Source organism: Nomascus leucogenys, chromosome 18 (genome assembly GCF_006542625.1).
Source record: "Nomascus leucogenys isolate Asia chromosome 18, Asia_NLE_v1, whole genome shotgun sequence".
NCBI lineage: Eukaryota > Metazoa > Chordata > Mammalia > Primates > Hylobatidae > Nomascus > Nomascus leucogenys.
In genome coordinates this window covers 38,672,426-38,685,042 of record NC_044398.1, presented here as the reverse complement: position 1 = coordinate 38,685,042, position 12,617 = coordinate 38,672,426, and the positions used below count along the sequence as shown (strand labels likewise).

Genomic DNA, 12,617 nt, shown 5'->3' with positions numbered 1-12,617 from the left:
TTGAACAGGAATGTATTAAATATAGCATGATGCTATAATAAATTTTATTCTGTCCTTCATATGTAGCATGCTTTAGTACATGGATGATTCTTTTTTTATATGAGTTACTTGTAGCTGCCTAGTATTTCTTGAAAGAGTGAGCATTTCTTTTGTACCCTCGGAAAGTTTCATGCTAGTGCGAAATGCGTTGCTATTGTTCTTTCAGAGCCGGGGCCATCCAGTCTTGGCAGCATGCTCATGCCTGTCCAGGAGACTGCCTGGGAAGAGCTCATCCGCACTGGCCAGATGACACCTTTTGGTACCCAGATCCCTCAGAAACAGGAGAAAAAGCCCAGAAAAATCATGCTCAATGAAGCATCAGGCTTCGAAAAGTATTTGGCAGATCAAGCAAAACTGTCTTTTGAAAGGAAGAAGCAAGCTTGTAATAAAAGAGCAGCTAGAAAAGCTGCAGCCCCAGTCACGCCTCCAGCCCCAGTGCAAAATAAAAACAAACCAAACAAGAAAGCCAGAGTTCTGTCTAAAAAAGAGGAACGTTTGAAAAAGCACATCAAGAAACTCCAGAAGAGGGCTTTGCAGTTCCAGGGGAAAGTGGGATTGCCAAAGGCAGGGAGACCTTGGGGGTCAGACATGAGGCCAGAGGCAGAGGGAGACTCTGAGGGTGAAGAGTCTGAGTATTTCCCCACAGAGGAGGAGGAAGAGGAGGAAGATGATGAGGTGGAGGGGGCGGAGGCGGACCTGTCTGGAGATGGTACTGACTATGAGCTGAAGCCTCTGCCCAAGGGCCGGAAACGGCAGAAGAAAGTCCCCGTGCAGGAGATTGATGACGACTTTTTCCCAAGTTCTGGGGAAGAAGCTGAAGCTTCTCCTGTAGGAGGAGGAGGAGGAGGTCGGAAAGTGGGAAGATACCGAGATGATGGAGATGAAGATTATTATAAGCAGCGGTTAAGGTTGGTCTGTGGGGGTTATAGATACATTGTACTGTTTGCTTTATCTTAGGTGACAGGTTTATTAATATGTAAGCATTCTAGATCCAGCTTAATATATTAGACCCCCGATTATACAGAGGTTGGATTTCTGCAGCCTTAACCTGCTAGAGGCAGTGGGGCCCCTGAGTCCTTAATGGTGCTGGCCCCAAATGCATGTACTTCTAGGTCTTTATTTGGATTTAGAGGCAAGTCTAAGATGAAAAACTTAAGGGAAGGCTGGGGCAAGAGGCATACAGAGGGCTGAGTGAGCTGTGTTGCCTTTATACCGACAGTCACCCTAGAATAAGTATCAGGAAAAAGAAAAGGGTGAATTAATGCATACTGGATAGGGGTTTCTGTTTTCCCTTTTGAAGCAGGAAAGTAATTTTAGAGAACTTTTGTTCAAAAAAGAGCTGAAACTTAAGCTTTGGCCTAGAAAGAATAAGCTTGCTTTTGTAAATCCTTCCTTTGTCTTGAGAAAATAGTCATCTGCATAATTATAAGCCACCATCATGCAAAAAGTGTACTTTGTATGCACAGCATACCTTTCTTTTCACTGTTGTTTTTTATGTTAGAGGCTGACTTTGGCTTTTAGCTCCATGACATTGTCATTGTATAAAGCAAGCACCATAAAAGGGAAGGTGAACATGTGAAACATGAAGTCTGAATTGCATATTGACACACGTTTTCTATGAGCCAGGAAAAATAATCTGCACTGCAGGCCTCCCCATGGTGGCCCACTGAACACTGTGCTACTGCCGCGCATTTCAAGTCTCCTTGACTTAGAGCTCACTTAGCTCTAAGGAAGTCAAAGGGAAAAAGGAACCTTATTACTTTTAAAATACTTGATAGTGGGATGGCTTTTTCCTAATCCTCAACAGTTTTTTCTTATTTCTCAAGGTGAAGAGACCTAGTTTGTTGTATTTATTGGCCTTTGTGAGTGAAGGTTGACCTGGTGTTTTTCTTGTTACTTAGAACTGCTCATTAACCCCTGTCCAGATACTACAGACATTCCATAACCTTTCCAAAATAGATGCGTCAGAATTCTTTTAAACAGTAATTTGAGGACCTGTGACTTAAATCCAACTCTTTAGAGTTGTGTAGCACTCACATTCTAGTAGCACCTTATGTAGTAATGCACAGATGAGGGCTGGCTTATATTTGTCATCCCTCAGCACAGCTTTTGTTTCTGTGCACATTTATTACCTGTAAAGTTGTTTGAGGAATGTTGCCCAGTACTCTTGAATGGTGAGCAGTGTCAGACTTTTTCTTAACTACTGCAAGGAATTAATAAAAGTGTTAATCTCAGCATATTGATTATAAATGGAGCAATATATATTTTTCCAATTAAATTGGGTCAATATTAAATATGTTTAAAATATATCAGTATTTTCATCAAGAGCAATTTATTTTGATTGAATTTTAAATGTGGGTTTAGTTTAATTTGATGGCAATAAGTTTTTCTTAATAATGTTAAGATTGTAAAACAATTTATTATTTCCAGAGCCAATATTTTGCTAAAGCTACAGTAAAATCTCAAATGAATTTCAGAAATATCAATAACTCTTAATTGCCACCAAAATACGATAGCTCTTAACATTTTATAGCTACAGTTATTAAGGCTGTGAAACTGCAGATATCCATATTGAAATATTTGTATTACATCTCCTTTGGTGCTGTTTGGATTGGGGGATGAAAGAAAATAAAATGCTCAGGATTGAGAAGCGTATTAGAACTGCCAGTCTCTCTATATTTTGTTACTCATTGCTGATCTTTGTAGACTAATTGAAATGGTAATGCTATTCCCTTGAGAAACAAAAAGACCTTTAGGGTTGCTTGTCTTAGCAGTGGTTTGACGATGGATGATTAGAATACAATCATAGAGTTTACAACATAGAAAATTAGTTTTTTTTTAGTGGTTAGAATTTAGGAATAGTTCCCAGGATAGGCACCCTTTGCTGAACTTAACACCTTTTATTGAGGGTATAGCCTGTTAATTATAATGCTCTTTTCAACTCTAGGGAGTGAGAGTGGGTGACTTCTGGATATCTCATCCTCTTTATTCTCTCAGCTTGAGAGCCATCGGCCTTTCACTGGCACTAGGTTCACCCTAACTAGGTACCTTTGTTTTAGCTGATACTTACTAGGAATTTTCCGTCAAGCCCTTTCCATAGCTTTTTTATGGAACTGGGCAGTCGCATTTTGGATCCTGCCTCCTTCATTTGGCTGAAGCCCTCAGCCCAGTCTTTGAAGTTTTAACCGTTTTTCAAACCGTGTATTCCCCCTTCCCATGTGTTTCTCCTGCCTCCTCCTCTGCACTGAACTGTATCTTGATGCCGGCTCCTCAGTGGGTTCACTGGTTTTCATACCCTTTCATGTCATACAGGATGGATGAGCCACTGCTTAGAAGTAAATGTTCTGTCAGTTCTATGGTCAGTGGTATACAGGTCTTATAAAACATACATTATTTTTTCATTTTAATTTTGTGCTACCACGGTTTCCATTTGCTTATGGCTGTTGGTTGTGAGGTCTAGTGCTTTCTTAAAATATACTACTGCTTTGCACATTGTGGACCTGGGAGCTCCAGGTGCCAAATAAAGATTTAATAGGACTAACACACCTTCAGTGTTTGAGTGATGTGGGTTCCTGGTGAGCACCTACATGCTGCTTACCTAGTCCAGGCTGTGCAGCCAAGACAGCCCTGTGTGGCCTAGAAGACCAAACATTTCATATGAACCTTTCCCCTTCAAGGTGATAAAGATCAGGGCGCTTGTCCCCAGTCCTTGTTACCTCCATGTTATTGATTCACTTCCCAGTTGACATATTCGAGGTCAGCCCCCATAGCTTTATCTTTGCTTTCATGTCAACAATGCATGTCTGCATCCTTGCACTGGCTTCAAGGATTTCTGGCAAAAAATTTGCAGTCTGTTAATAGACTTGGGCACAAATAGGACCTAACCAAGTGTGAAGGGAATAATGAATTCAGACTGAGGTATTTGGGAGAGACTGTGGAGGAAGTTCATCCAGTGCAGGGCCTTGTCTTGTTGGGTGGCTCAGATATATTAATATGGCCCTCATCCAAATGAACAATGTTACGCATTTGTCCCTAAACTCCAGGTGTATCATTGAGAAGGGAAGGAATTTGCTTTGCTTTGGAGGCACATTATTTCCTCAGGGTTCTCATTTGGATTGCCTTGGAGGTTGGTGTGATGCCACAATGTGCAGAGAGGCTGAGGACAGGGAGGGCAGGTGGGCTTCACTTTCCAGCCAGCTCTGATTTCTGGGGAGTGGTAGTCTATTCAGGGGGCTCCGAGGCCCTGTTTGGGTGGACTGTGAAAGAGTGTGCAGTTCCTCAGTGATGTCTATCATAGACACAGTGGGGAACTAGCAACATTCATGCTAGGTATTTGCCAACCTTGATGTAATAAAACAAATGTCACTGACTCCTGCCTCTTTGTCCAGCAGTGGTCAGCACTGCTTGGTCAGGCTGCGGGGCATAGATGGGTTGCATCCTGAGTGAGAAAATGCATTTCCAGATATGTTTTTGTCTCTTCTTGCTGGCAGGACTAGGGTTAGCATTTATCATTTGACTTAAACTCATTCCCCCAAGTTCTTACTCTGTTTTCATCTGCCGGCAGTTACTATTTAAGTTGCTGCCCTCACAGACTGTACTTCTTTGGCAACGAGCACAGACTAGAACAAAGCTTCCTCACCCACAGACTGATTATGCAGTGTCACTGGGAGCCCCCAACACTGGAGGTGCTGACTTAGGAAGTCTAGCATGGGGTCACCGGGCAGGACTTTTAAAAAATGTTCCCAGATGGCTCTGAACACTGTCAGGTTTGGGAGCTAGGGATGGAAATAAATCAATCTTATGTATTTCTTTTTTCTGGGGGCTGCAGCTTTTGGCTGATGCAGTTTGTATATCAGTTTCTCAAAAATCCTCTTTTGTGTGCCCTGCACAATTGTATGTACACAGGGGAGGGCTTGTCAGGGAGCCTTAGCTAAATGCTGTATGTCATAGATCATCTGGTTCTTGTGGGGTGTGTGTGTCAGAATCACATGGGGAACACCTTCAGAGGGTAGGGGGCCTGGGCTCAACCTGGGGAGTCTGAGGCAGCAGGTGCGGGGCGGGAGGAGCTGGGCACTGCACTTGTGCTTTGGCTGAGCTCCCGCTGACTCTGAGGGGAGCTTGGTGACATTCTTCATGGTCCACAGGCCCTTGTTCAGAAAGAACTATGTTCTCATTTAGGAGAGCTTTGAGGCAGTTGGAAAGCATTGTTGGTAAGGATGTTGAGGCTTGAGAATGTAATGCTTTTTTCTTTACTTTGGCCCACACTCAGCAAATAATTGCCTCTGGGATAAATCCCCAACCCATGCCCACCCCAATCAGGGAAACACAGTGGGGAGTTCAGAAACCGACTCTTCAGTAGGCGGTGCCCGAGTCTCCTCAGATGACCTGGTGCATTGGGCTAAGCTGCTAAACGCACAGCCTGAAGTGGATTTGAGTTGGTTCCTCTGCATGGTTTGAAGGCTCCCTCGCCACCTTTCAGCACTTCTGATGAGTCCCTATTTTTGTTGTAAAAGTATGACAACAATATTAAGATGAAAAAATGACCTCTATTTTTTATGTTTTTATTTTCTACATGTCATTCCAGTCTTTGGTTCTGTGAATACACATCTTTACATGGTTATAATCACGGCCCCTCCAGTTAATTGGCTTGCCCACAATCTTACTGTGAAGTAGAGCTGAGATTTGAAGTCGGCTGGGCCCTCTACATACATGTTTCCTTCCCTTTGTGGGATTGAGGAGAAGGTGCAATATTTAGGTATGACCACAGGGTGGTGCCACGAATCAACACATAGCTGCCCCCACCTCCATTGGACTGGAAACTAAACCAAAAACCTAAGCCTGTGATGTGGGAATTTGGATGAGGTTATAGGGAGATGGCTCAGGAGTCTGGAAGACCTGGCAAGTATGTTGTGGATGGGGATAGAATTTACTTCATGGTCTGGTGTAACCTGAATCTGTAGTCTTGATGCCTGTTGATATAATTGGTTTTTAATACATTTTTGATCCTAAAGGTTTTTCTTGTGCCCTATTTCTTACCTTTTTTACATGAGTAATTCTGAGATGTAAAGGGCTGATAAAGATTCCATTCATTGTGTAAGTCTTACAGAATGTCTTCTAATAGTCTGTGAGACATAATCTCCTGCGAGGATAATACTCTTCATTGTCCTTCCCCTGAGCACTGGGCCTCTGTGGCCAGGGCCCCATTGAATCCTGGCTTGGGAGGGTTGGGTTGTGCACATCCACTGTTCTGAGGAGGGAGCTCTCAGCATTTCAGATGCTGAGGGGTCAAGCCAAGTAGAATGATTGTTATGAAGAGAGTCTTGTGGATTTGGAATGTTGCAGCCTTTAGGGCCTGAGCAAGGGTGGCATTAAGTGGAGGTGGGGGCAGGGGCGGGAGTGGTGCACAAGAACAATGATGGCTGACATGTTTGAATGCGTACCACTTAGTGGTTCTTGTGGTTCTTCTTGTTATATAGGTTAATTCGTTTAATCCTTAGAGCCACCCAGGAGATAGGACTTTGAGCCCAGAGAGATAAAGTCATTTGCTCAAGGCAGCAGTCAGTGGAAGGGCTTGGAGAAGGAGAAGGGGTCTGAAGGTGGTTTGGGACACATGAGAGTGATCTCGCAGCTTGGTTTGCTGTAGCAGACTCGGACAAGCATTGCTTCAGTGCCTGATTTCTCCCTTCACTTGATGGGGGACAATTCCAACCCAGTGTCCCATTCCTATCCTGAAATCCTTCTAAAGGCAGTGCCCTGAGAACCACCAACCTCATAGCCTGTCTCCATTTTATTGTCTTCTGGGAACCTCTTCCTTCTGTCTAGCACCTGTTTGCACTGGGATTGTCCTGCCTGTCCTTCAGTTGGATCCTGGTTTGCACCCGATGAGGATTTAGCAATTTTAGGCTGTGCTTCAGCAAAGGCCAACTCACAATGTGGAGGTTGATTTGATTGTGCCTTTTTTTTAAAGCCCAAATTAAAGAGAAAAAACAAAACTCTCCCAAAATCTGAATTTAGTAAAAGTTTGAGATTTTATCCAGAAACCTAAATATAATGATTTTAAGAATGTTCTTAACATCTCTGAGCGTTCATTTTTCTCAAGAAATAAGCCTGGCTGGGCACAATGGCTCATACCTGTAATCCCAGCACTTTAGGAGGCCAAGTCAGGAGGATTGCTTGAGCTCAAGAGTTCGAGACCAGCCTGGGCAACATGGTGAAACCCCAAAAATAGAAAAAGTTAGCTGGGTGTGGTGGTGTGCGCCTGTAGTCGCAGCTACCCAGGAGGCTGAGGTGGGCGGATCACTTGAGCCTGAGAGAAAAAAAAAAGAAGCCTATGTTCTTTTTCTTTTAGGAATCTATAAGTTGAAAGAAAAAGTTACACTTTTAAAACCTATTTATGCCTAGTGTTCCATTATTGGAACGCTACGCATGTGGGAGTTATTTATACCCTATTGCTCAAGGTCATTGCCAAGGTCTGATTTTTCACACATGTCTGCCTCCTGAGGGTACATGTTATCACTTGGTGCACAGAGTTAGTTACTGCTACAGATACTGGCATGCTGAAAGCTTGTCAAAAAGTGATGTGAGTTTTCAGAAACATTTTTGAGTATCCAAAGACAGGTACATACAACTTTACTGCACTATATCTTATACTAGTAATTTTTAAAAAATAACTTCCTACTAGTTATGCTATTGTGCGGTAAAAAGAAAATACAGAAAATATTATTGTTTCATTAGTTAGGGGTTTGACATTTTTCATGTTCCACTTTTGGAACACTAGGCAAAACCACTACCACTAGGACTAATAATACCTTTTTTCCGTTTTAGTCCCAAGATGCCTCGAACACTAAGTTTACATGAAATAACTGACCTTTTAGAGACAGATGACAGCATAGAAGCAAGTGCTATAGTGATACAACCACCTGAAAATGCTACAGCACCTGTTTCTGATGAGGAATCAGGAGATGAAGAAGGTGGAACAATAAATAATCTGCCAGGTTCTTTGTTGCACACAGCTGCGTATCTTATTCAAGATGGCTCTGATGCTGAGTCTGACTCAGATGATCCCTCATACGCACCTAAAGATGACTCTCCTGATGAAGTTCCATCTACGTTTACTGTGCAGCAACCTCCACCATCAAGGAGGAGGAAAGTGACAAAAATTGTTTGCAAATGGAAAAAAGCCGACCTAACTGTACAACCCGTAACAGGTAGAGTTATAGCACCACCAAACGATTTCTTCACTGTAATGAGAACTCCCACAGAAATTCTTGAACTTTTTCTTGATGACGAGGTCATTGAACTCATTGTCAAATACTCCAACTTATATGCTTGCAGTAAAGGTGTACATCTTGGCTTGACTAGCTCTGAATTCAAATGTTTTCTGGGAATTATTTTTCTGAGTGGTTATGTCTCAGTTCCTAGAAGGCGTATGTTTTGGGAACAAAGAACAGATGTGCATAATGTACTGGTTAGTGCTGCCATGAGACGTGACCGGTTTGAAACTATATTTTCTAATTTGCATGTTGCTGACAATGCAAATTTGGATCCAGTGGACAAATTTTCCAAACTGCGACCTCTCATAAGCAAACTCAATGAGAGATGCATGAAATTTGTTCCAAATGAAACATATTTCAGCTTTGATGAATTCATGGTTCCTTATTTTGGTCGTCACGGGTACAAACAATTTATTCGGGGAAAGCCCATTCGGTTTGGCTATAAGTTTTGGTGTGGTGCCACCTGTCTGGGCTACATTTGCTGGTTTCAGCCGTATCAGGGTAAAAACCCAAATACTAAACATGAGGAATATGGTGTCGGTGCGTCACTTGTCCTTCAGTTTAGTGAGGCACTTACAGAGGCACACCCTGGACAATACCATTTTGTATTCAATAACTTTTTCACCAGTATTGGACTTCTTGATAAGCTCAGTTCAATGGGACATCAGGCAACAGGTACAGTGAGAAAGGATCACATTGACAAAGTTCCACTGGAATCAGATGTAGCTTTAAAGAAAAAAGAAAGAGGCACATTTGATTATCGAATTGATGGCAAAGGCAATATTGTCTGCAGATGGAATGATAACAGTGTTGTCACTGTTGCCTCATCTGGTGCTGGTATCCATCCTCTGTGTCTTGTCAGTCGTTATTCCCAGAAACTGAAAAAGAAGATCCAAGTTCAGCAGCCAAACATGATCAAAGTGTATAACCAGTTCATGGGAGGCGTAGACAAAGCTGATGAAAACATTGATAAGTATCGGGCATCAATCCGTGGAAAGAAATGGTATTCAAGCCCTCTTTTGTTCTGTTTCGAATTGGTCTTACAAAATGCTTGGCAATTGCATAAAACATATGATGAAAAACCAGTGGATTTTCTGGAGTTTCGTCGACGTGTGGTATGCCATTATCTGGAGACCCATGGTCATCCTCCAGAACCTGGCCAAAAAGGAAGACCTCAGAAGCGTAACATTGACTCGCGTTATGATGGCATAAATCATGTGATAGTCAAACAGGGAAAGCAAACGCGATGCGCTGAATGTCATAAGAACACAACTTTTCGATGTGAAAAATGTGATGTTGCCTTACATGTGAAGTGTTCCGTTGAATATCACACTGAATAGCAGGTGTCACCACCTCCTGAGACAAGAAACATTTTATACATTATGTAAAATTTAGCAGTGGTTTTGCCTAGTGTTCCAATTTTGGAATGTCACATAACAGTGGAACATAATAAATTTTTTTTTATTCAAATTTTTGTTCCTTGAATTTTTCTAGGTAATATATATGAATTCCATGCAAAAATTCAAAAAATTGTAACCTCAGACATAAATGGGTTAAAGATGTTTTCTTAGAGAGCACATTGGCTTCTTTTAAATAACAAAGCTGAGACACAAATGAAGACTAATTCTGCTTCCTGCTCTGCACACACCTTTCATTCTTGGCTCTGGGCATAATTGTCTGCATCAGTCTTAATTTACTCCATGAGATCTGCACTCCTAACTGAGGATATTTCATCTGCTCAGATGTGCCAATTAAGTTTACCCAGATAGACCATAAAAAGGAAGATAAGAAAAGTAAAACACCAAGTATCTCAATTTAGCAAATTAGACTAATCTGTAAGGGATTCTTAGCTGTCTGAAATAGAAAACCTATCATACTACAGAATGCAAACCATATTAAATACCCAGCTTGGTGCCTGAGTATATTTTTAAAAATCAAATTGTACTCATTGTGCCTCTGTTGTTGAATTTCTTAAATGGATATTGCAATAGGTAGAGAATGATCTTGAGGTTGAAATGTCACTCTGTATTAAGAATGATTTAACTGTGTGATACACAGCTTTTTCCTTACAGACAGTGTAGATTTAAACTGCTCTGTGTACAGTGATCCTTGCAACATAAAAATATTACGATAGAGCAGTAAGGTCTGTTTTGAATTTTGAGCACCACGGTAGGTGACCTCCTTGAAGTTTTGGAGAGAGCATGTTTATTTTATTAATATGATCTCAGGCAACTAATATTTGACAATTCCCATTAATATGTGTATTCTATCCCTTTTGTGTATTGGTATGGGCAGTTGTGTACATTGATTTGTCTAGTATAAAATGTGTATTACATGATTGTTCAGCCTATATCATGTATAGTTCAAAGAACTGCTAAACTGATTTTACTGTTACTTGGAAAAGTTTTCAGGGGTGTAGTGAAGAGTGAGTTTTGACTTACTTTGCACACTATTAAGGTGGGGAAGGAATCATGTTATTGTACAAAAATGAAGGCAGTCTTTCCCTTCTTTAAACCTTAGTCCTGATGTTTTTTTAAGACAACATTTGGATTGAAGTTTTAGAATTTGGTTTGTTCTTTTGCAATTGCTTTCGTTCTGTGGCAGTTAGAGGACCCTTCGCTGACACTGTGAGAAAAGGAGTGGTACTAGAGAGTTTGGAAAATACTTTCTGAAGACAGTATTATGTAACAGATAGGAATATAGACTGGAACTTGATTATCTGGGTTTGAATCTTTTCCTTAACTGATTGGTAATCTTGGACAGCTTCCTTTCTTTCTCCCTGTCTGCTTTAACTGTTAAAAAAAAAAAAAAAGAGAGAGAATAGCAATAGTATTGATATGGTTTGGCTTTCTTTCCCCACCCGACTCTCATCTTGAATTGTAATCCCCATGTGTCAAGGGAGAAATCTGATGGGAAGTGATTGGATTATGGGGGCGGTTTCCCCCATGCCGTTCTCACGATAGTTAGTTTTCACGAGAGCTTATTGTTTTAAAAGTGGAAGTTTTTCCTGTGCTTGCACTCACTTCCTCCTGCCGCCTTGTGAAGAAGGTGCCCTTCACCTTCCACCATGATTGTAAGTTTCCTGAGGCCTCCCAGCCGTGCCAAATTGTGAGTCAATTAAACCTCTTTCCTTATAAATTACCCAGTCTCGGGTATTTCTTTATAGCAATGTGAAAATGGACTCATACAGTATAGTATCTTCCTTATTAGGTTGTAAAGATTAAATGAATTAATAAATGTGAAATACTTAAAATAGTGCCCGGTACCCAGTATCACTGTCAGTCATAATTACTATTTGTTTTCTGACCCAATTAAAAAATATGTATGTATGTGTGTATATGTAATCTCAAAACAAAACTTGTCCAGAGCTAGCAGACTTTCCTTAAGGAGGCAGTATATAGCATAGGGGTTAGACACCACGGGCCGTGGAGTGAGTGCCAGAGCCTTGCTGAGTAGCTCTGAGGTCTTGTGTATTCACTCACCTGTAAGATGGGGATCACAGCAGTACCTTCTTCATGGGTGATGATACGTGTAAGATATTTGGCATACATCAGGCACTCAATAAGTATTAGCTATTCTTGTTACATGCCCATTAGCTAAAAGTTACGACAAAGATTCCACCAAGGCAGTAAGATGCTTGAAATGAGGGTCTGTGAGAACCATGAAGGAGGGTGTATAATAAATACTGATACATATGAAAAGGTGACCTTTCACAAAGGCAGTTTAACAATTGATATTACAGGTTGACCATCCCTAGTCCGAGAATCCAAAATCTGAAAATTTTTTAGCAACGTGATGTCACAAGTGGAAAATTCCATATTTGACCTCATATGTTGGGTCCCAGTCAAGACACCGTCAAAACTTTGTTTCATGCACAAAATATTGTATAAAATTACCTTCAGCCTATGTGTATAAGTTATATATGAAACATAAATGAATTCGTGTTTAGTCTTGGGTCCCATCCCAACATATCTCATTGTGTATATGCAAATATTCCAAAATCCAAAACACTTCTTGTCCCAAGCATTTTGGATAAGGGCTGTTCAACTTATCATAGGCATAGTAAAATCATTAGCTGTTACAAACTTTGTTTTATTGATGTTATGCTTTTGGTACCTTTCATACTTTTTAAAAATAAGCTTAAGGCCCACTTAAAATATCTATAAAAATATAAGTACAGTATCAATATTGGGAAGAAATATATTTTTTTCTCCTTTGAACACACTAGGGGGCACTAGACATCTGTCTAGGGGACAAACCGTGCAACATGCCCCTTGGTTCTAAGTGTAGGTAGGTCAAGATTGC

The 12,617-nt window shown here is 41.1% G+C and overlaps 1 protein-coding gene across 4 annotated transcripts in view; it reads left to right on the top strand.

The window, feature by feature from the left end:
- Positions 1-12,617, top strand: part of ERCC6 (ERCC excision repair 6, chromatin remodeling factor) — a 92,303-nt gene that overhangs the window by 14,680 nt on the left and 65,006 nt on the right. For 3 of the 4 annotated variants that reach the window (XM_030798203.1, XM_004091120.3, XM_030798204.1), the window contains one exon: positions 206-947. In XM_030798203.1, the coding sequence (XP_030654063.1) occupies positions 206-947 (742 nt within the window). Of the gene's footprint in view, positions 1-205; positions 948-7,863; positions 9,775-12,617 lie in introns of those variants that run through there. The other variant, XM_004091121.3, reaches the window with a different exon arrangement.